This window comes from Lotus japonicus, chromosome 5 (genome assembly GCF_012489685.1).
Source record: "Lotus japonicus ecotype B-129 chromosome 5, LjGifu_v1.2".
Classification (NCBI taxonomy): domain Eukaryota; kingdom Viridiplantae; phylum Streptophyta; class Magnoliopsida; order Fabales; family Fabaceae; genus Lotus; species Lotus japonicus.
The window spans coordinates 59,995,780-60,022,603 of record NC_080045.1 but is presented as its reverse complement, the minus strand read 5'-3'; the positions used below and the strand labels follow the sequence as shown (position 1 = coordinate 60,022,603).

General features: G+C 38.7%; 1 protein-coding gene across 1 annotated transcript; it reads left to right on the top strand.

Moving 5' to 3' along the window:
* Positions 1–21,580: 21,580 nt before the first annotated feature.
* LOC130720546 (laccase-14-like) lies at positions 21,581–24,261 on the top strand. Its single transcript, XM_057571201.1, is given in 6 exon segments — positions 21,581–21,725; positions 21,889–22,040; positions 22,140–22,513; positions 22,886–23,295; positions 23,298–23,844; positions 23,948–24,261. Coding segments are annotated over 6 exon segments (1,701 nt in total). The 5' UTR covers positions 21,581–21,638; the 3' UTR covers positions 24,079–24,261.
* The last annotated feature ends 2,563 nt before the right edge of the window (positions 24,262–26,824 follow it).

Genomic DNA, 26,824 nt, shown 5'->3' with positions numbered 1-26,824 from the left:
AAAGAAGTTGTACTCACAACATCACAAAGCAAGAGCAATTCTTCTAAGTGCTATTTCCTATGAAGAGTACCAGAAGATTACAGATCGTGAGTTTGCGAAAGGCATTTTCGAATCTCTGAAGATGTCTCATGAAGGAAACAAGAAAGTCAAAGAATCAAAGGCATTGTCTTTGATCCAAAAGTATGAATCCTTCATCATGGAGCCAAATGAGTCCATTGAAGAAATGTTCTCCAGATTTCAGTTGCTTGTAGCTGGCATACGACCTCTCAACAAGAGCTACACAACAAAAGATCATGTCATAAGGGTCATCAGGTGCCTTCCTGAAAGTTGGATGCCTTTAGTGACTTCAATAGAGCTCACGAGAGACGTTGACAATATGAGTTTAGAAGAACTCATCAGCATTTTGAAATGCCATGAGCTGAAGCGCTCAGAGATGCAAGATCTGAGAAAAAAGTCCATAGCCTTGAAATCTAAATCTGAAAAGGCTAAGGTTGAGAAGTCAAAAGCTCTTCAAGCTGAAGAAGAGGAATCTGAAGAAGCGTCAGAAGATTCTGATGAAGATGAGCTGACTCTGATCTCCAAGAGACTCAATCGCATCTGGAAGCACAGGCAGAGCAAATACAAAGGCTCAGGAAAGGCAAAAGGAAAGTCTGAATCCTCAGGTCAGAAGAAGTCCTCACTTAAGGAAGTCACATGCTTTGAGTGCAAAGAATCAGGGCACTACAAAAGTGACTGTCCAAAATTGAAGAAGGACAAGAAGCCAAAGAAGCACTTCAAGACAAAGAAGAGTCTGATGGTGACATTTGATGAATCAGAGTCAGAGGATGTTGACTCTGATGGTGAAGTCCAAGGACTCATGGCTATTGTCAAGGACAACGAAGCAGAGTCAAAGGGAGATGTTGACTCTGACTCAGAGTCAGAAGGAAATCCTAACTCAGACGATGAAAATGAGGTATTCGCTTCTTTCTCTACCTCTGAACTGAAACATGCATTGTCTGATATTATGGATAAGTATAACTCCTTATTGTCTAAGCATAAGAAGCTGAAAAAGAACTTCTTTGCTGTTTCCAAGACTCCTTCTGAACATGAGAAAATTATTTCTGATTTGAAAAATGATAATCATGCCTTGATCAATTCTAACTCTGTGCTTAAGAACCAGATTGCTAAGTTAGAAGAAATTGTTGCCTGTGATGCCTCTGATTGTAGAAATGAATCTAAGTATGAAAAGTCTTTTCAAAGATTCCTAGCTAAAAGCGTGGATAGAAGCTTAATGGCTTCAATGATCTATGGCGTAAGCAGAAATGGAATGCATGACATTGGCTATTCTAAACCAATTAGAAATGAGCCCTCTGTGTCTAAAGCTAAATCCTTGTATGAATGCTTTGTTCCCTCTGGTAGCATATTGCCTGATCCTGTACCTGCTAAAGTTGCTAAAAACCCTCTTAAAAAGGGATCTTTCTCTATGACTAAATATCATGCAAATATTCCTTTAAAATATCATGTTGAGACACCCAAGGTGATCAGAACCTCTGGGGTAACTAACAAGAGAGGACCCAGAAAGTGGGTACCTAAGGACAAGATTATCTATGTTGCAGATACCCTTGATAGCTCCACTGAAACACCAATCATGGTATCTGGACAGTGGATGCTCGCGTCACATGACGGGAGAAAGGCGTATGTTCCGAGAGCTGAAACTTAAGCCTGGAGGCGAAGTTGGCTTTGGAGGAAATGAAAAGGGTAAAATTGTTGGTACTGGTACTATTTGTGTAGATAGTAGTCCATGCATTGATAATGTGTTATTGGTAGACGGCTTAACACATAACTTATTGTCTATAAGTCAATTAGCTGACAAGGGTTATGATGTTATATTCAATCAAAAGTCCTGCCGGGCTGTAAGTCAAATCGATGGCTCTGTTCTATTTAACAGCAAGAGGAAGAACAACATTTATAAGATCAGATTATCTGAGTTGGAGGCTCAGAATGTGAAGTGCCTTCTGTCTGTTAATGAAGAGTAGTGGGTATGGCTTAGACGGTTAGGGCATGCCAGTATGAGAAAGATTTCTCAGCTGAGCAAGCTAAACCTTGTCAGGGGCTTACCCAATCTGAAGTTCGCTTCAGACGCTCTTTGTGAAGCATGTCAGAAAGGCAAATTCACAAAAGTCCCTTTCAAGGCAAAGAATGTTGTCTCAACCTCAAGGCCGTTAGAACTTCTGCATATCGACCTTTTTGGACCAGTGAAAACTGAGTCTATAGGTGGCAAGAGATATGGGATGGTTATCGTTGATGACTATAGCCGCTGGACATGGGTAAAGTTTCTAACCCGCAAGGATGAGTCTCATGCTGTGTTCTCTACCTTCATTGCTCAAGTGCAAAACGAGAAGGCTTGTAGGATTGTGCGTGTCAGAAGTGACCATGGTGGAGAGTTTGAGAATGACAAGTTTGAGAGTCTGTTTGATTCCTATGGAATTGCACATGATTTCTCTTGTCCCAGAACTCCTCAACAAAATGGTGTTGTTGAGAGGAAGAACAGAACTCTTCAGGAGATGGGTAGAACCATGCTCCAAGAAACTGGCATGGCTAAGCACTTTTGGGCAGAGGCAGTAAATACAACATGTTACATTCAGAACAGAATCTCTGTGAGACCAATTCTGAATAAGACTCCTTATGAATTGTGGAAGAACATAAAACCCAACATTTCTTATTTTCATCCTTTTGGCTGTGTTTGTTATGTTCTCAATACTAAGGATAGATTGCATAAATTTGATGCTAAGTCTTCTAAATGTCTATTACTTGGTTATTCTGAGAGATCTAAAGGTTTTAGATTTTATAATACTGATGCTAAGACTATTGAAGAATCTATTCATGTTAGATTTGACGATAAGCTTGACTCTGACCAGTCAAAGCTAGTTGAAAAGTTTGCAGATTTAAGCATTAATGTTTCTGACAAAGGCAAAGCTCCAGAGGAAGTTGAGCCAGAGGAAGATGAACCAGAGGAAGAAGCTGGTCCCTCTAACTCACAAACTCTGAAGAAGAGCAGAATCACTGCAGCTCACCCTAAGGAATTGATTTTGGGCAACAAAGATAGATAGTAACAGTAAAATACACAAATCACACACAGGAGAAAAGCACATCTACACGCAATCATAACAGACTGTCACACGGGCACAAGGAACTATGCATCAGAAATTCTGACACACGTGTTGTTGTCTCAGCTTCAGAGTCAGTACCAGTGGGTACACACACTCTGATTGAGTTACCTTCTGGACTAGACATCTTCTGATCAAGAAGTATCATAGTCAGAGGTTCTGATCCATCTTCACTCTGGACAAAAGTCCATGTTTAGATTTTTCAGAATTGAAATTCTGGTTCTCGCACAGGACAGATGTCGAACGCGATGTTGGGACAATCGGTTCGACAATTGCACAACAGTACATAAATTAAATCAACGAAAAAAACACAGGGAATTGTTAACCCAGTTCGGTGCAACATCACCTACATCTGGAGGATACCAATCCAGGAGTCAATTCACTATCAAATAATAGCTCTCAGGTCACATGAAAGTCCCTCCTATACCTAAGTACTCCCCCTTAGTATAGAGCCTCTTCAATGTCTACCACTATTACATAAGTGAATCTAGCTTAGCCCTTCTCCTCTAAGCTATGAGGAAACTTCCCCTAACTCCTAATGATCACTGCCACAGTGACCGATCCCTTACAAGAGATTGAAAGATAGATCTCATGATCAAACAACAATTTGAAGAGATTACAACTCAACTAAACAAACCAACTCTAAGCCATATGATTATCAATGGAGGCAGTAGAGAGGTGTACAAAATAACAGAACAAGGACTCACAAAACAAAACCCTAAAAACCCAATCCTTGGGTGCCCAAGGCACACTTTGCAACTAGGGTTAAGCCTCCTTAAATAGTCATTCTTCAGGTCTTGATCTTCAATGGGCTTGCACGAAAATAGAGTCCATAAAACAGATCTGGAACAAATCTTTTAAACTAGTAACAAATCTTATCAAATAAGATTTGAACAAAAGATAACAACTTTCACAATTTAAACCAAATCAAATCCTCTTCAACAGATTTGATTCCACTATAATATATTCCAGATAGCATAGAGAAGCTTCTTCAATAACCCTAACTTGATTATCACGAAATCCTTCCAAAGCTTCTAGAAAAATCAGCCAAACACACAACAGATCCGCAGGGACAAATGTCACAGCACGATGTTACAACATCTGGTCCCACATCTTGGCACACACATACATTAGCTAAAATGCAGACAACATAAAAAAAGGAACAACAAGAATAAAATTAAATCTATCCTCTGCTAAGGGCTTTGTAAAGATATCTGCCCATTGATGGTCAGTATCAACAAACTTCAGAAGAAGTACGCCCTTCTGAACATAGTCTCTAATAAAGTGATACTTTACCTCAATGTGCTTTGCCCTTGAATGCAAGATAGGATTCTTACTTAATGAGATTGCAGCAGTGTTATCACAATAGATTGGGATATTGCTCTCAAGGATCTGATAATCCTCCAGCTGATGTTTCATCCAGAGCATCTGAGTGCTGCATATTGCTGCTGAGATATATTCTGCCTCTGCAGTTGATAGTGCAATGGTTGATTGCCTCTTGCTTGCCCATGAGACTAGATTGCTTCCCAGAAATTGACAGTTTCCATAAGTACTTTTTCTCTCTGTTCTATCTCCAGCATAATCAGCATCACAGTAACCTGAAAGCTTATACTCTGATGTTTTCTTATACATCAAGCCAAGGTTAGTGGTGCCTTTCAGATACCTTAGGATCCTCTTAACAGCAGTTAAGTGGGTTTCCCTTGGATCTGATTGGAAACGAGCACATAAATGAACACTAAATAGTATGTCTGGCCTAGATGCAGTTAAGTATAGAAGTGAACCTATCATGCCACGATAGAGCTTCTGACATACTTTACCACTTTTATCTTCTTTCTCCAGAATGCATGTAGGATGCATTGGAGTCTTGGCCACTGTAGATTCCAGCATATTGAACTTCTTCAGAAGTTCTTTAGTGTACTTGCTCTGATGGATATATGTTCCTTCTGGTGTTTGATCAACTTGTATTCCCAGAAAGTACTTTAATTCTCCCATCATACTCATCTCGAATTCAGCCTGCATCATCTCAGAAAATTCTTTGCATAGAGATTGATTAGCAGAACCAAATATAATATCATCAACATAAATTTGCACAATTAAGATATCATCTTTATAAGTCTTGCAAAAAAGAGTTGTATCTACTTTACCCCTTACAAACTCATTCTCTAGAAGGAATGAGCTGAGTCTCTCATACCATGCTCTGGGAGCTTGCTTCAGACCGTAGAGTGATTTCTTCAATTTGAACACATGGTCTGGTTTCTTCTCATCTTCAAAACCTGGGGGTTGATGAACATATACTTCCTCTGAGATATAACCATTTAGGAAGGCACTCTTCACGTCCATCTGATGTAGAACTATGTTGTGATTTACTGAGAAAGAGATCAACAGTCTGATTGCCTCCAGTCTTGCTACTGGAGCAAATGTTTCAGTGTAGTCTATTCCTTCCTGCTGGCTGTAGCCTTGAGCAAATAGCCTTCCCTTGTTTCTAACTACATCTCCTTTCTCATTCAGCTTGTTTCTGAATACCCATTTCGTTCCAATAACATGGACACTCTCAGGCTTCTTCACTAAGCTCCAAACATCGTTCTTGGAGAATTGATTCAATTCTTCTTCCATGGCCAGAATCCAATCCTTGTCCTGAAGAGCTTCATCTATGGACTTGGGTTCAATTAAGGTCACCAATCCTTTCAGACTGAGCAAGGTCTCTTCAGAGGGTCTGAAGGCAGATCTGGTTCTGACTGGTTCGTCTTTGTTGCCCAGAATCAATTCCTTAGGGTGAGCTGCAGTGATTCTGCTCTTCTTCAGAGTTTGTGAGTTAGAGGGACCAGCTTCTTCCTCTGGTTCATCTTCCTCTGGCTCAGCTTCCTCTGGAGCTTTGCCTTTGTCAGAAACATTAATGCTTAAATCTGCAAACTTTTCAACTAGCTTTGACTGGTCAGAGTCAAGCTTATCATCAAATCTAACATGAATCGATTCTTCGATAGTCTTAGCATCAGTATTATAAAATCTAAAACCTTTAGATCTCTCAGAGTAACCGAGTAATAGACACTTAGAAGACTTAGCATCAAATTTATGCAATCTATCCTTAGTATTGAGAACATAACAAACACAGCCAAAAGGATGAAAATAAGAAATGTTGGGCTTTATGTTCTTCCACAATTCATAAGGAGTCTTATTCAGAATTGGTCTCACAGAGATTCTGTTCTGAATGTAACATGCTGTATTTACTGCCTCTGCCCAAAAGTGCTTAGCCATGCCAGTTTCTTGGAGCATGGTTCTAGCCATCTCCTGAAGAGTTCTGTTCTTCCTCTCAACAACACCGTTTTGTTGAGGAGTTCTGGGACAAGAGAAATCATGTGCAATTCCATAGGAATCAAACAGACTCTCAAACTTGTCATTCTCAAACTCTCCACCATGGTCACTTCTGACACGCACAATCCTACAAGCCTTCTCGTTTTGCACTTGAGCAATGAAGGTAGAGAACACAGCATGAGACTCATCCTTGCGGGTTAGAAACTTTACCCATGTCCAGCGGCTATAGTCATCAACGATAACCATCCCATATCTCTTGCCACCTATAGACTCAGTTTTCACTGGTCCAAACAGGTCGATATGCAGAAGTTCTAACGGCCTTGAGGTTGAGACAACATTCTTTGCCTTGAAAGGGACTTTTGTGAATTTGCCTTTCTGACATGCTTCACAAAGAGCGTCTGAAGCGAACTTCAGATTGGGTAAGCCCCTGACAAGGTTTAGCTTGCTCAGCTGAGAAATCTTTCTCATACTGGCATGCCCTAACCGTCTATGCCATACCCACTGCTCTTCATTAACAGACAGAAGGCACTTCACATTCTGAGCCTCCAACTCAGATAATCTGATCTTATAAATGTTGTTCTTCCTCTTGCTGTTAAACAGAACAGAGCCATCGATCTGACTTACAGCCCGGCAGGACTTTTGATTGAATATAACATCATAACCCTTGTCAGCTAATTGACTTATAGACAATAAGTTATGTGTTAAGCCGTCTACTAATAACACATTATCAATGCATGGACTACTATCTACACAAATAGTACCAGTACCAACAATTTTACCCTTTTCATTTCCTCCAAAGCCAACTTCGCCTCCAGGCTTAAGTTTCAGCTCTCGGAACATACGCTTTTCTCCCGTCATGTGACGCGAGCATCCACTGTCCAGATACCATGATTGGTGTTTCAGTGGAGCTATCAAGGATATCTGCAACATAGATAATCTTGTCCTTAGGTACCCACTTTCTGGGTCCTCTTTTGTTAGTTACCCCAGAGGTTCTGATCACCTTGGGTGTCTCAACATGATATTTTAAAGGAATATTTGCATGATATTTAGTCATAGAGAAAGATCCCTTTTTAAGAGGATGTTTAGCAACTTTAGCAGGTACAGGATCAGGCAATATGGTACCAGAGGGAACAAAGCATTCATATAAAGATTTAGCTTTAGACACAGAGGGCTCATTTCTAATTGGTTTAGAATAGCCAATGCCATGCATTCCATTTCTGCTTACGCCATAGATCATTGAAGCCATTAAGCTTCTATCCACGCTTTTAGCTAGGAATCTTTGAAAAGACTTTTCATACTTAGATTCATTTCTACAATCAGAGGCATCACAGGCAACAATTTCTTCTAACTTAGCAATCTGGTTCTTAAGCACAGAGTTAGAATTGATCAAGGCATGATTATCATTTTTCAAATCAGAAATAATTTTCTCATGTTCAGAAGGAGTCTTAGAGACAGCAGATAAGTTCTTTTTCAGCTTCTTATGCTTAGACAATAAGGAGTTATACTTATCCATAATATCAGACAATGCATGTTTCAGTTCAGAGGTAGAGAAAGAAGCGAATACCTCATTTTCATCGTCTGAGTCGGGGTTTCCTTCTGATTCTGAGTCAGAGTCAACAACTCCCTTTGACTCTGCTTCCTTGTCTTTGACAATAGCCATGAGTCCTTGGACTTCACCATCAGAGTCAACATCCTCTGACTCTGATTCATCAAATGTCACCATCAGACTCTTCTTCGTCTTGAAGTGCTTCTTTGGCTTCTTGTCCTTCTTCAACTTTGGACAGTCACTTTTGTAGTGCCCTGATTCTTTGCACTCAAAGCATGTGACTTCCTTGATTGAAGACTTCTTCTGCCCTGAGGACTCATACTTTCCTTTTGCCTTTCCAGAGCCTTTGTACTTGCTCTGCCTGTGCTTCCAGATGCGGTTGAGTCTCTTGGAGATCAGAGTCAGCTCATCTTCATCAGAATCTTCTGATGCTTCTTCAGATTCCTCTTCTTCAGCTTGAAGAGCTTTTGACTTCTCAACCTTAGCCTTTTCAGATTTAGATTTCAAGGCTATGGACTTTTTCCTCAGATCTTGCATCTCTGAGCGCTTCAGCTCATGGCATTTTAAGATGCTGATGAGTTCTTCTAAACTCATATTCTCAACGTCTCTCGTGAGCTCTATTGAAGTCACTAAAGGCATCCAACTTTCAGGAAGACACCTGATGACCCTTATGACATGATCTTCTGTTGTGTAGCTCTTGTTGAGAGGTCGTATGCCTGCTACAAGCAACTGAAATCTGGAGAACATTTCTTCAATGGACTCATTTGGCTCCATGATGAAGGATTCATACTTTTGGATCAAAGACAATGCCTTTGATTCTTTGACTTTCTTGTTTCCTTCATGAGACATCTTCAGAGATTCGAAAATGCCTTTTGCAAACTCACGATCTGTAATCTTCTGGTACTCTTCATAGGAAATAGCACTTAGAAGAATTGCTCTTGCTTTGTGATGTTGTGAGTACAGCTTCTTTTGATCTGCAGTCATCTCTGACCTTGGGATCTTCTTGCCATCTGCATCAACTGGACGCTCGTAGCCATCCACAATAATATCCCAGAGATCTGCATCGAAACCCAGAAAGAAACTTTCCAGTCTATCTTTCCAATATTCGAACCTTTGGCCGTCGAACATAGGAGGCTTTGCATTGTAACCATCTCTTTGAGTTTCACTGGTGGTGGCAGCCATTGTTTTTCACACCGGCCCGGATCACTGAACACTGTTAGGTGTGGTAATCAGAACTTGCGCTCTGATACCAATTGAAGGTATGAAAAACGGTAGAAAGGGGGGGTTTGAATAACGTTTTCAGTATAAACTTCCACCTTAGAGATTTTGACAAATCTTTTAAGAACTTAAGTGCTAAAGATAAGAGATAGAAAAGCACACAAGGATTTTATCCTGGTTCACTTGATAAATCACTCAAGCTACTCCAGTCCACCCGTTAAGGTGATTTCTTCCTTCTTAGAATGAAGGCAATCCACTAATCAGGTAAGAGTTACAACTGCACTTGAAACCTACAAGTGACTAACAATTACACTGACTTAGCTCACACTAAGATTCACTCTCTTAGTCTTCTCTAGGATCCGATCAACCTTGATCTCCTAAAGGAACTAAACAAACTGTTTATCAAAGAATTGTTTACAAGAGATTTGCTTCTAAAAAGCTAATAGTAAACTCAATGAATTTCAGATGAAAGAAAACTTAGAAGATTTTGAATATGTCTTGCGTATGTGAATGCTTCTAGCCGTTTCTTTCAGTCTTCAGCCTCTTTATATACTCCAAGGATTAGGGTTGAGCGATGCATGGGAAATGCTACCGTTGGAGGGCAGTTCTGGAAAATCCAGCTTCTGCTGTGGCTGAGAACGTTAGATAGGTCGTCAGGAAGGTACAGTTGCTTTTGTACTTGGATAGCGACGCGACCTTTAAACCTAGGAGACTTCTGATAAGGGGAATGCTTCATATTGGAACTTGTGAAGCCGGTTGATCAGAGTCAGAGGGAAAGCATAGATCCTCTGACCATTGTATCTTCTGATTCTGAACTCAGAGGGAAGAACATGGCCTTCAGAGTTTCTTGCTTCCGGACTTCAGAGTTTCCACTATTCAGCTTCTGGATCTTCAGAGTCTTCTACACCATCAGAACATCTGAGCCTTCAGTGTTTCTTGGTTATCAGAACTTCTGGATCTTCAGAGCTTCTAGTGACTGAGTCCTCATCAGAGTTTGTGTAACTTCAGAACTTCTGAAGCTTTTCCACTGTTCATACTGAACATGGTGAATGCGAAAGCGTTGCTTGGGTCACTCTTTATACACAGTGCTTCTGATTTGTGTGAGATTGAGTTGAGGTCAGAGCCTGTAAATAGCACACTCAGAAAAACACGTTAGAGTACCACAATTGTTCATATCAAAAGGTTAACTTGTAATCATCAAAACATAGAGTTGTACTACTAGATCAAAACATGATCTTACACTCTTCATTGAGAGTGGCCTCATTCAAGATCTGATAAATGCTGGATGCACAGAGGATCTGACCACCATTGTCAGTGATGTCTTCACGGCAAATTCTCTAAAGAAGATGGGCCTAATCAAGAAGAAGATTGCTCCTGCCCATGAAGACACATCTTCTGAGATCAGAAGTAGAAGGATGCCTCTAAATGACTACCCTCTGTGGACACAGGCAGACAATCCTGACGCCATTAGGTGCTATGTTGAAGACCTAAGGGCTCAAGGATTCGAAATTGATCTCGATGACTTCTTCAGCAGAATGCCGCCAGCTCCAGAGTTTCCTTCTCCTCCCAAGAAGAAAGTTCAGAGGAAGATGATCCAAGAAGAATCTTCTGAGGAATCAGATGTCCCTCTGATCAAAAAGAAGAAGGCTGGTCAATCCAAGAGAAAGCAAGATGAAACCAGCAAGCCCGATGATGGTGATGATGGCGATGATGGTGATAATGAGGATGGTCCTCCTAAGAAGAAGAAGAAGCAAGTCAGAATTGTGGTGAAGCCTACTCGAGTGGAACCAGCTGCTGAAGTGATCAGAAGGACTGAACCTCCTGCCAGAGTGACAAGATCATCAGCACATTCAAGTAAGTCTGCAGTTGCTTCTGATGATGATTTGAATTTATTTGATGCACTCCCCATCTCGGCCTTGCTCAAACAATCTTCAAATCCACTCACTCCCATTCCTGAGTCCCAACCAGCTGCACAAACCACCTCTCCACCACATTCCCCAAGGTCTTCATTTTTCCAACCTTCTCCCAATGAAGCACCTCTCTGGAATATGCTTCAGAACCAACCCATCGGACCCTCTGATCCAACCTCACCCATCACCATCCAGTATAACCCATTAACTTCTGAACCCATCATCCATGAACAACCAGAGCCCAACCAAACAGAACCACAACCCAGAACGTCTGATCACTCTGTTCCCAGAGCATCAGCACGTCCTGCTGCCAGAACCACGGATACAGACTCTTCCACAGCCTTTACACCTGTATCCTTCCCAACCAATGTTGCTGACTCTTCTCCCTCCAACAACTCTGAATCCCATAGAAAATTCATGGAGGTCAGAAAAGAAAAGGTGTCTGCCCTAGAAGAGTATTATCTCACTTGTCCAAGCCCTAGGAGATATCCTGGCCCTAGACCTGAACGTCTAGTTGACCCAGATGAACCTATCTTGGTCAATCCTTTACATGAGGCAGACCCTTTGGCTCAACAAGCTCACCCTGCCCCTGACCAACAAGAGCCTATTCAACCAGAACCTGAACAAGAACAATCTGTGTCTAACCAATCCTCGGTTAGATCACCTCATCCTCTGGTTGAAACTTCAGAACCTCACCTTGGAACCTCTGAACCCAATGCTCAAATGTTTAACATTGGCTCTCCACAAGGTGCCTCTGAAGCTCACAGCAGCAATCACCCAGCCACTCCTGAAACCAACCTCTCCATAATTCCTTACACTCACCTCCGACCCACATCTCTCTCTGAGTGCATCAATATTTTCTATCATGAAGCCTCTTTGATGCTACGCAATGTGCACGGTCAGACTGACCTAAGTGAGAATGCTGAACGTGTGGCTGATGAGTGGAACAACCTGGGCACTTGGCTAGTGGCTCAAGTTCCAATTATGATGCAGCTCCTGCATGCAGAGGGAAGTCAGAGGATTGAGGCTGCAAAGCAAAGGTTTGCTCGAAGGGTGGCTCTTCATGAACAAGAACAGAGACATAAGCTTCTTGAAGCTATTGAAGAAGCCAAGAGAAAGAAAGCTCAAGCAGAAGAAGCTGCACGTCAAGCAGCAGCTCAAGCTGAACAAGCCAGATTAGAGGCAGAGCGACTTGAAGCTGAGGCTGAAGCTCTTAGATGCCAAGCACTTGCACCAGTAGTGTTTACTCCTGCTGCTTCTGCTTCCATTCCAGATCCTCAAGCTGCTCAGAATTTTCCTTCCGGTTCTACTCAGTCAAGCTCATCCAGACTCGACATCATGGAACAGCGTCTTGACACTCATGAATCCATGCTAATTGAAATGAAGCACATGATGATGGAACTTCTGCGTCGAACTGATAAACCTTAGTTTTAGGATCTCTTCGTTTTTCTTTTTCTTTAACGTTGTTTTATTTTGTTAACTTCTGTTTCTTTTTACTTATTTATTCTACTTTGCTCGCTTGTGATTATCTATGCACATCTATATATTTTTTTTTTGTCACATGTGTTTGCAAAAATCTTTTTATTCATAATCTCTTTATGTTTACATCATACATTCTTTCCCTAAATGTCTAGAATGGAGGATCCCTCCTCATTCTTCTGCACTCCTGGCGCTGCTCTGACCTATCCTTCTCCAGACGCTCCAGTGCATACTGGATGTTGCTGAGCCTGTTCTTTAGCTCATCCCTCTCCAGACTCTCTTCTGCAGTCTTGAGCTTCTCTTCCAAACTCTCTCTTTCTTCCAGCAGCTTGAGTTCAAGCCGGCTGAGTTCTTGCACCTCCTCCACGAAGGCAAGAAATTCCCTCAGGTCTCTCTTCAACTCTGGACGCAGGTCCTCCTCCAGCAGTGTCCGTGTCAGCTCCGAGATGGTCGTTGTACCCTCTGGATGCCTGATGTTCAGGAACAAGTCCTCCTCGAAGGCCTTCTTCCTCAGCTCTTCTAATGCTACGATGTATGATGCCATTTTTTTTCCTTACTGAAAATTGTTCGAGGTGTGAAGCTTACCTCTCTCTCCAACGCTTTATATAGGCTTCACTTTCTCTCTGAACGTTAATGCTCCTACGGTTTCTCGAGGTTAAGTTCTTGGTAACTGACCCTTCTCTTTACTCCCTTGACCGGTGGTAAACGTTCTTCTCTTGCATTAACTCTTCTATTTATTTCGCCTAACTCTGATTCTTGCATAGTTTTCATTTTCTTTAAACTTAGACCTTCTCTAAGGGGGAGTACCTTGTACTTCAAGCTAAGTTTTTCACACCCCAAGCTTTTTGCTTATGACAAAAAGGGGGAGTACACCCAGTTTTTGATGTGTAAGATGTGTTAGTGTGATTTATTTTTTTCTTTTGGAGAATTTAAGAGTTCCACCTTCATGACCATAGATGTGTCACTGGGCAAATACAAGGAATACATTTCACTTCTTCTGAAGTGATTCTAGTTGACTCTGATACCCAAGACTCTGATACCCTGTCCGTGACTCTGATTACTTATGCGCTTTGATTACTCGATTTTCATCTATGTCATAAGTTTTTCACTCTGAACTCTTATATCGTTTAGCTCAGAATCTAGACTTTACTAACGTTTTCATCAAGTATTAGATTCAGGAGGAGCTAAGCTCAGAATCAAGCAGTGACTTGAATTCAGAATGAGCAAGATAAACTATTCACATCAGGATAAGTATTATTCTATATCTCTAAACTCTGAGTGAATTTAGTTTAATGTTTAAGAATTGTTCATCAAAAATCTTAGTTTTGTCATCATCAAAAAGGGGGAGATTGTAAGATCAAGTTTTGATCTAGTAGTACAACTCTATGTTTTGATGATTACAAGTTAACCTTTTGATATGAACAATTGTGGTACTCTAACGTGTTTCTCTGAGTGTGCTATTTACAGGTTCTGACCTCAACTCAATCTCACACAAATCAGAAGCACTGTGTATAAAGAGCAACCCAAGCAACGCTTTCGCATTCACCATGTTCAGTATGAACAGTGGAAAAGCTTTAGAAGTTCTGAAGCTACACAAACTCTGATGTGGACTCAGTCACTAGAAGCTCTGAAGATCCAGAAGTTCTGATAACCTAGAAACACTGAAGGTTCAGATATTCTGATGGTGTAGAAGACTCTGTAGATCTAGAAGCTGATTAGTGAAATTCTGTTGTCCAGAAGCAAAATACTCTGAAGACCATGTTCTTCCCTCTGAGCTCAGAATCAGAAGAAACAATGGTCAGAGGATCTGAGCTTTCCCTCTGACTCTGATCAACCGGCTTCACAAGTTCCAATATGAAGCATTCCCCTGATCAGAAGTCTCCTAGGTTTAAAGGTCAAGTCGCTATCCAAGTACAAAAGCAACTGTACCTTCCTGACGACCTACCTAACAGTCTCAGACACAGCAGAAGCTGGATTTTCCAGAACTGCCCTCCAACGGTAGCATTTCCCATGCAACGCTCAACCCTAATCCTTGGAGTATATAAAGAGGCTGAAGACTGAAAGAAACGGCTAGAAGCATTCACATACGCGCAAGACAAACTTAAATTCTTCTAAGCTTTCTTTCATCTGAAAATTCATTGAGTTTACTATTAGCTTTTTAGAAGCAAATCTCTTGTAAACAATTCTTTGATAAACAGTTTGTTTAGTTCCTTTAGGAGATCAAGGCTGATCGGATCCTAGAGAAGACTAAGAGAGTGAATCTTAGTGTGAGCTAAGTCAGTGTAATTGTTAGTCACTTGTAGGTTTCAAGTGCAGTTGTAACTCTTACCTGATTAGTGGATTGCCTTCATTCTAAGAAGGAAGAAATCACCTTAACGGGTGGACTGGAGTAGCTTGAGTGATTCATCAAGTGAACCAGGATAAAATCCTTGTGTGCTTTTCTATCTCTTATCTTTAGCACTTAAGTTCTCGAAAGATTTGTCAAAATCTTTAAGGTGGAAGTTTTATACTGAAAACGTTATTCAAACCCCCCCCCTTTCTACCGTTTTTCATACCTTCACTTTTATATTGTGTGTATAATGGCAAGATAATTAAGAAGAAGAACCAATAATAGAGTAGTTTTCGTATTTCGTTCTTCACTCTTATTAATCAACCATTGCAACTATACTTTTGTGTCCTCCATGATTTCTGATTCTACTTGAATCGAATACAATTTGTTGTTCACTTAGCTCTGTTATAAGGTTCAATTGGTGCACCCTTCACCCAAGTCTCCCACCACCATCTAAAGTTGTATTATGAGTGCTTTTGGTGAATATTGTATTGTCAATATGTTAACAATGAGACAATTAAAATGCTTGATTCAAATAGTGAATTTATGGTTTATGAATTTGTATATGTGCCTCAAATCCTTAATTTAAGAAGTCAGCTTTATGCTTTATGAATTTTTATACGCTTACCTAAATTTTAGGAGAAAATTATCCCCATTTTTGAAATGTAACGGTCTCTTTTTATTTATTGTTTTAGTTAGATAAAGTATACATAAAATGACTATAGACTTTAATAATTTGGTAGTGAAATGTGTTCTCCATGAATTTGAAGGTATAGATTTCTCACAGGAGAAATATTTTATGTGAAGATTTTATGTTAAAATTAATAAGAAAGAAATTTAAAATAATTTTAGTGGTTTTTCATAATTCATATTAGTTTGAGGAGTAAATATATATAATACATATAGTTTATTGAATTATAGTTTATTGAATCATGTTTAAATTACAAAATTGTTTTAATAAAAATTACAGGATTAAAAGCTCTCAAGGGATGGAACATACATTAAACCATTTTCATGTTAAATAGAAAAATACATATATAATCATTATTTATTTATGGGAAAAATGAAAATTACGACCCTAAGGTTTGGTTCCCATGTGATTTAGACCTTAACCTTTTTAAAGTTGTATTTATCTCCCTAAACTTACTAAAATGTGCAAACTAACCCTTCTGTTGATTTTCCTTTTAAGTTTTTTTTCGAGAGCAAAATGATATATAAAATACTATAGTCAAGGAAACACAAACCAACATCAAAAAGAGGGGACACAACAGACAAATAAAGCCAACGCAACAAAAGCGCTCAAACAAGCCCCAAGACCAAACTATACAACTAGCCATAAAAAAGAAAACGACCTGACCCCTTCCACCAAAGCAACCTTACCAAAAGACCAATGAGGGAAAGGTCAGTGCAACTAACCCCCTATACCAACCAAAAAGAGACCATCAAACCACTGCCTCTAAGGGGGAAAACATGTAAAGTGATAAAGAATATTAAAACTTAAAAGAAAAGTCAACATAAGGGTTGTTTTGCACAGTTTTGTAGGTTTGGGGAGATATATGCACCTTTTAAAAAGTTAGGGTATAAGTTGCACAGGAGCCAAACCTCAGAGTAGCAGTTTACATTTTTCCCTTTACTTATTCTTAAATTTCAAATTTAGAAGTTCCTAGGGAAGAACATATTAGTTACTTGAAAATAGTTTTACGTAAAAGTTAATAGATAAATAAATTTAAAAAATTTCACTACCTCTACATTAAAACTTCATCTTAAAAGTTTATTATGTAACATATAATCTACTATCTTGGTTATACAAATTATAAAGATACATCTTTCACGGGGAGAAAGTAGTGAGAAATCTAAAAATACTCCAAATCCGGAGTTTTCATTATACTGCTTAAAAGGCAAAGTGCAATTACATTTCTTGCAAAGACCACCTGATTTATTGTTTAATCTGATGACTGAAGTCGATCCTAGGTCTAAACACTTCAAAGAAAAAAATATGAACATACAACAATGCATTTTCTTTTACGTCAATGAGTGGTAAAGTTGAATCCGCAAGAAATGAGAGGGTTGTCACATCTGTGTTGTCAAGGTCAACATGCTTCTACTTTTTATATAGCTACGGTGGAACCAAAAGACTTTTCTCGGGAACACTTTATCCGCGTGTACTTAGATCTAGATGCCTAATTGTGATTAATGTTGCTTCCAGTGGCATAACATCATTACTCTTTCTTAGAGGCAGACTCATTCTAAAATTTACATTCAATTAGATGCTACAAAGACCTCAACGTGTAATATAAAGCAAGAAAGTCTACGAGCAAAATTTCTGCTTGAAACAAGCTTTATTATATGAGATGAAGCTCTAATGTTGAATTTTTTGTTTTTGTTTTGAAGCTATAGACGTTACACTCCAAAGTTTAATGAGGTTGAAAAATGAAGAGAACGTACATAAACCTTTTGGAGGAAAAGTAGTAATACCTGGAGGTGATTTTAGACAAATACTACCTGTAATAACTAGAGGAAGCTACTGTAAACTCTTCATAATTGTGGAAGCATTGCAAAGTTATGAAATTTTCTAAGAACATGCGGCTAACCGCAACTGAAACGACTGATGAAGCAAAAGAAATCAAAAAGTTTGCATATTGGATTCTTAAAATTGAAATTGGTGATCATCCTGATTCTAGAGCAGGAGAGTTGATGTTCAAATCCTGCCAGATCTGCTCATCCCAATTATTCCTGACCCATTAATGAAATTGATTAAATATACATATCATGAACTTTCACACAAAATGAAAGACCCGCAGTTCTTTTAAGATAGAGAAATATTGGCCCGTACATTGGAGGTTGTTGAAATGATAAACACTTACATGTTTGACATGATAATTGCACCAGAACATGAATATCTGAGTTCCGACTCTGCCTTGCGATCTGATGAGGATTCTGAAATCCGGGGTGAGTGGTTTACCACAGAATTTTTGAACGGCACTAAAATGTCAGGAATGCTTAACCACAAACTATTATTGAAAGTTGGTACTCCAATCATGCTTTTGAAAAATATAGACCAAGCAAAAAGTTTATGCAATCACCAGGTTAATTGTGGATGAACTTGGTGGACGTTTTATTGGTGCAACTGTTATCATGGGAACAATGCTAATGACAAATTGCAGTATGTTTTGCGATGACCATAAACAAAAGCCAAGGACAAACACTATCTTCAGTTGGGCTCTTCCTTCCAAGGTCTGTCTTCACTCATTGTCAATTATATGCAGCTCTAGCTATCTAGAGTACGCTCAAGACATGATCTTAAACTTTGTATACTGGATGAGTCGGACAAACAACAAACCAGTACTGTAAATGTAGTGTTTAAGGAAGTTTTAAAAAATATTTGATGTATACAACGCAATTTCACTTATTTATTCTATTTTTCTCTTCATATATTATTACACGATTGACTTATTTATAATTTAAAAATTACATATATATGAAAACTAACTTATTTATTATAAAATTCTAACATAAAATTCCGTGCAACGCACGGGTTATTGCACTAGTTTTTTAAAAAGAATCAAATGAGTTTGTGGGGAAAATTAAATTAGCTTTGCACTTTAACTGGGTTTGAAAGTTATTTCTCGCACTGATTCAATATATTGAATTGAGTCCCCTGTTTTGAGGCTATATATAATTGTTGTTATATTGGGAGGGTCTGTGGGATGTAGTGATTCTTTGAAGTAGGGGTGTACAAGACCCGGCCCTACCTGCCAACCCGTCCCGGCCCGATCATTAAAAGAGACCGGGTTCGGGTTGATCTTTGAGTTATCCGACTTCGGGTAGGGTCGGGTTCGGGTTGACACTCGGGTCACCCGGCCCGTCCCACATATATATTTTATAAAATTTTAATTTGTTATGATGATTAAAATGTGATACATGGTGCTCAAATTTATCTTACCATGTAGATGAGATTAAAATGTCTAACATCTACCTTATGAATTAAATGAACGTTTGTCAAACTATGCACACTTTCATGTTCTAAAAGAGAAAATCATGTGTGTGTATTATGCATATGTGAGAAAGGTGAAGAAATGATCAAACAAAATGTAAACCTCAAGTGCAATAGATTATGAAAGAATTGAATCATTTCAAGTTATTTCTTCCAAAAAATAGTTCCAACTTATAACTCTTTTAGTATGTTATTGTCTTTAAGTTTTGCAATTAGTATCAAATCGTCTTAAACTTATTGTCCCTCGGGCCAACCCGGTCCCGTCCTACATAGACCCGTCCTAAATTGGACCCGCATAATGTCGGGTTGCTTCGGGTCTAGGGACGGGTTAGGGTTAACCAAAACCCGTCCCAACTCGTCCCTTGTACACCCCTACTTTGAAGGGTTTATGCTGCTGGGACGTAGTGTTTTGGGAATGAATTAATGCAGCTGGGTTGTAGTGCATGAAAAGTGTACTCTGTCCAAAGTTTGGGGGTCGAGGCTGGTGTTTGGGGTTGTCTTGGTGTTAGGAGGTTTTTGTGTTTTCGGGCTTTTTCTCTTAGGTTTTCTAGCGACGCTGGTCGTGGTTTGGACTCGTGTCGGTGGAAGCTGGTGGGGTATGGTTGGATCATGTGTGGTTGTTGATCGTCGATCCTTGCTCTGTGTAGATTGCTCGTAGTGGCTACGGTCGCCTTCCGGCTTCAGCGTCTTGGTTTATGCACAGTTTTGGATGGGTGGTCTGCTTTGTGCCACTATTACGGGTTTGGAGCATGTGCAAGCCTTGTTGTCTTTTCTATTTGTTCCTTTCTTTGCTTTTAGGTATCAGCTCTACAACAAGGTTTGGTTTTATCTGTTGGGGCTTTTGGTCTGGTCTTTGTAGCAGGTGTCTAGCGGCTTGGAATTTGTCGTCGTTTTTTGACTTTTATGAAGATCCTTTTTAGAAGAGTAGTCGCTTAGGGTTGTTACTAGGTTTTTAGCACGCTCTTGTGCGCTTGGGTTCTTTTGGGAGACTTTTGCTATATGAGCTATATTTTGTCTGGTGTTTTGCGGGCTAGGTCACTGTACCCATGTTGAGAGGGGTTGTTTCTCAACATTTTTTATTTATATATTATATATTTTTAACTTTAAAAAAAAACAGAAAAAAGTAATAAATATTTCATCGTTTTTTAAAGCTAAATATTGTATTAATGGAAGTACTTGGGGTACTTCACTCAAAGTTACAAAGAAAAGAAGGGGAAAATAATACTCCCTCCGTTTCAAAATAACTATCCACTTTAGAGAAAAATTTTGTTTTAAAATAACCGTCAACTTAGAATTTCAAGAAAGCATAATTGATGTTTTTCCAAACAATACCCTTGCAAAAAGAATAAATGAGGAGGGATAAAAATGTATTCTAAAGGGTAAAGTAGGAAAACAAATAATATTTTTCTAAAAGTTAACAAAATTAATTACACTTCTTAATATGTGTGTTTTTTACAAAGTGGACAGTTATTATGAAACGGAAGGAGTATACAATAGAAAGAGAAAGAAAGAGAGCTAAGAGGCAGAGCCACACTAATTCTAAAACTACAGACCCACTAAACAAAAGATTAGCACTCCAACTAGCTTTGGACATGCACCAGCAAAAGGGTAGGGGCTTCACAACAAGATACAGCCGCTTCAAAAGGTTCAATGGCAGAGACTTAATATAACACCATCACCACTGTGGATAATGAGGCAGAACAGAGCAACAATAGGCACAAGCAGCAACAACCGCTTGATGAAATACAAAGGCTGTACACGCCATTCATAGAAAGAGCAGATAAAATCATTCACCTTCTCTTTCAACCAGATCCAAGATTTAAAAATAATCAAATCCAGCACCTTGTCTAATTTTATGGGAACTGTTCGAAAGATAACCTTAAAAGGTTTTATATTTTATGACAAAAAAACTCTCAAAATGTGACTTATAAATGGGGACCGAGGGAGTACATAACTTCTAAAAGAAAATCAATTTTCCACATGCATAATTTGTGTAACAAATTTAATATATGCTTAACATTATTATAGGTAGATTGAGCACAATGGTTAACAACTAGCATACACGCCTACTTCAACTAGCAATAAAATGTTAAAAATTAGTAAAAGCAATAACATCGTCTCAAAAGGTAGTAGAAAAGTATTATCATATGACAAAAAACTAAGAAGAATAACAACTTGTCTTTCTAAACAAATAATTAGCACTCTTAGCACGACCGTAAGGTCAAAAAGTGTGCTTATATATTTCAAAGATAAATGTGAAAGTATATGAGATAGACAATTTTAAAGAAAGTTATATCTAAATAGTCACTTTGAACTTATCAAAAAATTAAAATAATATAAAAGATATTGTGAATGACTAAATAAAAATGAGTTCACAGACTGCAAATAAGAGTTAAAGGTGAGATCAAAAGTTGATAATATTGAGAATTTAATATATATATATATATATATATATAATATTTTTATAATACTTAGGGTGGTGCCACATAAAATTTTACATGGTATTAGCAAAGAAAACCAAAATATTGCGGTGACCATGACATAAACATGTCCCCTTCCCTCCGCCACTGCGAGTAAACGTAGCCTGCCATGTCAAAGTTAACATTTAACTATTAATACATGCATGCAACATAACTATCTCATCCAATATCCAATATTCACATCAAACACAAACTCAAACTAATAATCACACACCTGCAGCTCAAGTATGAAAATCCTATTCCTCCAAGTTTTGCTATTTATGTTCTTCAATCTCCTGCTCACTTGTCTGGCACTAAGGCATCACAGGTTTGAGGTATATATGTTAATATGTTATCTGCTTTTAACACATTATAAATTGATACATACTATGACCAATGATGTTTGTATATATGCATGTCTTTATAATTTATAAATGTTGTTATATATATCAAAACAAAAGTTATACTGACCTGCTTTGATATATAAACTGCATGTAGGTGAGAGATGTTTCGTACACAAAACTTTGCAGCACAAAAAACATCTTGACTGTAAACGGGCAGTTTCCTGGGCCAACTCTTTATGTGACCAAAGGAGAAACCATTATTGTTCATCTCTATAACCGAGCTAACTACAACATCACCATCCACTGGTAACCAACCACTGTATATATTATTAGAGTTTGTAATTTTTTTTACATATAAATTCTAATGTTTAGTTATAAACTTTTCTATAACTATCCTAATTTCAGGCATGGAGTCGACCAACCAAGATATCCATGGTCAGATGGCCCTGAATATGTGACACAATGTCCGATTAGACCCGGTGGGAAGTTCGGTCAGAAGGTCATATTTTCTGAAGAAGAAGGCACACTATGGTGGCATGCTCACAGTGATTGGTCTCGTGCCACCGTTCATGGGGCTATTGTGGTAAAACCCAAGCTTGGAACTACTTATCCATTTCCAAACCCCCACAAAGAGGTCCCCATTATATTAGGTGAATGGTGGAAGAAAGATGTTGTTGAGGTTTATAAAGATTTTCAGAAATCTGGAGGAGATCCTGTAGTTTCTGATGCTTACACAATTAATGGTCAACCCGGTGATTTATATCCATGCTCAAAGAACGGTATGTAGTGACCTTATTTGTACATACATAATAATATGTATATATGATAACTCATTAAATTGGTTAGTTCTACCCAAATTTTAAAATGGTATCAGAGACTATCTTATATATGTTTATTAGGCCATCCGACCATTCGCAAATGTCAGGCCCTGCAAACTTCACGCTTCACATGTCCAGTTCTGGGTGTGAGTTGTGTCTATAAGAGGTCTTAGATTGACTAGAGATATGACAAAATACAATCTTATAAATTGTAGAACAATCATCAACCTTAGCTAGCTCGAGTTAGGACCAATTAACATGAATTCTAATAACCTTTATTGATTCTTATAATCATTAACATGTTTGAATAACTTTTTGTTATTGAGATTGCAGATGCCTTCAAGCTTAGGGTTGATTATGGCAAAACATATCTTCTCAGAATGGTCAATGCTGCAGTTCAAGAAATGATGTTCTTTGCAATTGCCAAACATCAACTCACAGTGGTAGGAACTGATGGTAGCTATGTAAAGCCATTGAAGGTAGATTACATAGCAATATCTCCTGGACAAACAATGGATGTGTTACTAGAAGCAAACCAACCATTAGATAACTATTACATGGCTTCCAAAGTATTTACAAGTGCACTTGATGTTCCCTTTGATAACACCACAACCACTGCTATAGTACAATACAGGGGCAATTACATTCCAACTTCAAGAACCCCTTCTTTGCCCTCACTACCAGATTCAGGGGACATTGTCTCCTCTGTTAATATAATAAGTGAACTAAAAAGTTTAGCTGATGAAGAACACCAATTGATGTTCCCTTAAATATAACAACAAACTTGTTCTTCACAATCTCAATTAACACATTACCATGTGATCCAAATGGGAATTCAACATGTGTTGGCCCCAATGGAAACCGCTTCTCAGCAAGCATGAACAACATAAGCTTTCAAATGCCAGCAGACAACAACATTTTGCAAGCTTACTACAACAATATTAGTGGTGTGTTTGGGGAAAATTTCCCTGATGTGCCAGCTTTGCCTTTTGATTTCACTGGTAGTAATCTTCCTGCATTTCTGAATACTCCATCAGTGGCTACAGAGGTGAATGTGCTTGAGTATGACTCAACAGTGGAGATTGTTCTTCAGGGGACTAACTTGTTTGAAGGTATTGAGCATCCTATGCACCTGCATGGCATGAGTTTCTATGTGGTTGGATGGGGATTTGGGAACTTTGACAAGGAAAAGGATCCATTGGGGTATAATCTTGTTGACCCTCCTTATCAGAATACCGTAGTTATACTAAAAAACGGTTGGACAACCATAAGATTCAGAGCTAAAAATCCAGGTTTGTATATTTTTTATTAATATTTGTTGATAATTAACTTTTAATTTTGATTTTATTTTTTCATTCAAGCGGTGGTTTTCTAAGTATTTATTTGGTATATCAGGTGTATGGTTAATGCATTGCCATATAGACCGACATGTCACATGGGGAATGGCTACTACTTTCATTGTGAAGGATGGTAATAATCCTGAAGAGAAGATGCTACCACCACCATTAGACATGCCACAATGTTAATTAATTGAAGAGGAGCAGTTAATTCATTCCAATTGTATTTCAATTCTTTCATCCAATTAATGTATTTTTTTTATTCTATTAATTCATTTATATTAAGTAAAACTTTGTGTTACAAGAATGAAATATGAAAGTTGTGTAACTGCTACAAAATGTAATTGGTTCTTAATATATGAGTTTTACTTTAAATTGTCAATTAAAGCTTGTTGATTAATATTTTGGAGATATTTTTATTTCCATTTTGTTTTTATGTGTCGTGAGAAGTGGTTGTGCACGCGCAATAGTTTTAATTCGTTCACATACACTCTACTCCATATTTTTTTGGTTTAAATATCATTTTGGTTCCTGAGCTTGTAAAGGGAATCAAATTGGTTCCCCGGAAAAATTTTCTTTAAAAATATAGTCCCTGAAATATTTTTTTAATCAAATTAATTCATTTTGCTCGATTTTAATCGGTCAACGGTCCAGTGGCTAGCCTATTCAACAAGTGATGTCCACGTAGATAATTTTGCATCAGTTTTTTGTCCCTATGAAATTTTTAAAATCTTTATCATAATTTCACTTACTTTCTGATTTTTTTCTATATAAAATCACTTAAATATTATTATTTTTCCGCCTCTTATTTTTATCTATAATTGGAGGGCCAACTAAACTTTCTTTTGGTCACCGAAACACAATTCATTAGTAATAAGTGGGCCAAGGCCCAGAAGTCCCAACGCAATTCAACTTAATAGTCTGAAATGTCATTGGGCCGACCGGAATGGACATATGAAGGGAAATGTGACTAATTTTAATCACTGGTCCAGTAATTTTTTTAAGGGTTAATCGTCTACTTGGCCCCTGTCTTTGTCTCGCCGTCTGAAATTAGTCCCTCCCCGGAAAATTTGCAAATCTGGGTCCTCTCGTTTGCAATAAGTCTGGAGCAAGTCCTCGCCGGAACCCGGAGCTCCGGCGAGTGATGATTTGGCTTGCTGACTGGGTTAAGTATGCTGACGTGTCAAGGAAAAAAAATAAAAAAATAAAAAATAAATACAAATCAGTTTTAATTAATTAATATTTCCTAATTAATCCTAACAACTAACTAATCCCAATCAAGGTCCAAATACTAATCTCTATTAATAAATCTAACCTGATCTACTAAAAAATCAATTTTCCCCCCAAATAAAATAAAAAAACCTAAATCAATTTGGGATTTCTCCCTGAAAACCCATATCCTAGAAAATCAGAAACCCATAACCATGCTCTTCCTCCATCCCTATTTCTTCCTCCCTTTCCCACCCCCAATTTTTCGTTCTCTTTCTCAAAGCTCAAGATTGCCTCATCCACACATGCTCTTCTCTCACTGTTTTTCCTTCTATCTCCAACCCCCCTCACCCTTCATCTTCTCCTTTCCGTCAATTGCTTCTTATTTCCGTCAACATTCTCAGATCTGCTAGTACCTTTCCAGTTCTGTTGCTGCATAATTTGGAGGAGGTGGAAGCTCTTGGGGTGGCGGCGCTGGTTGTCTTGGGTGCGCATGATGGCGGACATGAGCGATTTCTTTGAGGGTGAGGTTGCGGGGGGTGGGAGTGGAATTGAGGTTGCAGGGGGTCGGTGTTGGGGTTGGGGTTGCAGGTGGATGGGGGTGAGGTCGCAGGTTGGGGAGGGGTTGGGATGTTGATGTCGCTGGGCTTAGGGTTGGTGTTTGTGTAGGTGGGGTTATAGGGTTAAGGGTGGTGGTGGGGAGTGGGTGGTTTGGGTTTCGATTGGGGTGAGGTTGGGGTTAAGGGTGGCGGTGGGGAGTGGGTGGGTATGGTGGCGGTGGGGTTGAGGTTAATGGTGGCGGTGACGTGTGGTGGAGCAGGGGAATACGTGCGGTGGGGTTGAGGTTCATTTGGGGTGTTTTCATCTTCTGGGTTTGGTGCAGAAGTGATTTCTGCAATTCTCCTTCGGTTGTAGATTCTTGTTCAGTGAGAGTGAGAGAGAGACATTTTGCCAGAAAGAAAAGGGGAGAAGGAGAGATTTGCAGAGAAGGTGTGTGGAGGAAGAAAGGAAGAGACAGAGGTTGAAGGATGAAGATGATGGGATGGAGATGATGAAGATGATGAACTGAGATGTGAATTTGGGTTTTTTTGGGTTTAACTTCAGCGCATGTTTTTCTTTTGATTTGGGTTTTTAATTTAATTTAATTTTTATTAATTAAACTAGGGCGAGTTTTGTTAATTGATTTTACTTTTTTAATTAAATTTAAATTTCTGACTTGTTATTTAATTTTATTATTTTATTATTTTTTTAATCCACGTCAGCATACTTAACCCAGTCAGCAAGCCAAATCATCACTCGCCGGAGCTCCGGGCTCCGGCGAGGACCTGCCCCAGACTTATTGCAAACGAGAGGACCCAGATTTGCAAATTTTCCGGGGAGGGACTAATTTCAGACGGTGAGACAAAGACAGGGGCCAAGTAGACGATTAACCCTTTTTTTAAATTGTGTTAGTAACTGTTAGCTTGTTTAATTTTTATTCTCAGTTCCTAGAGAATGCAGTTTTTTAAAGTCATTTTATTTTAGCATTTCAATACATTAAACTCGAGTGCTCATTCTTATTATAAATCTCATTGCACTAAATGTATCTAACTCATCTTGTGTGTTTCATTAGTTCAACCAAAAAATATTGTGTGTTTCATTTTTTTGAAAGCAGCTTATATTGTGTGACACATGTTGTAACTTGTAAGTATTAACATTAAATTAAATTGGTATTAAATTAATATTA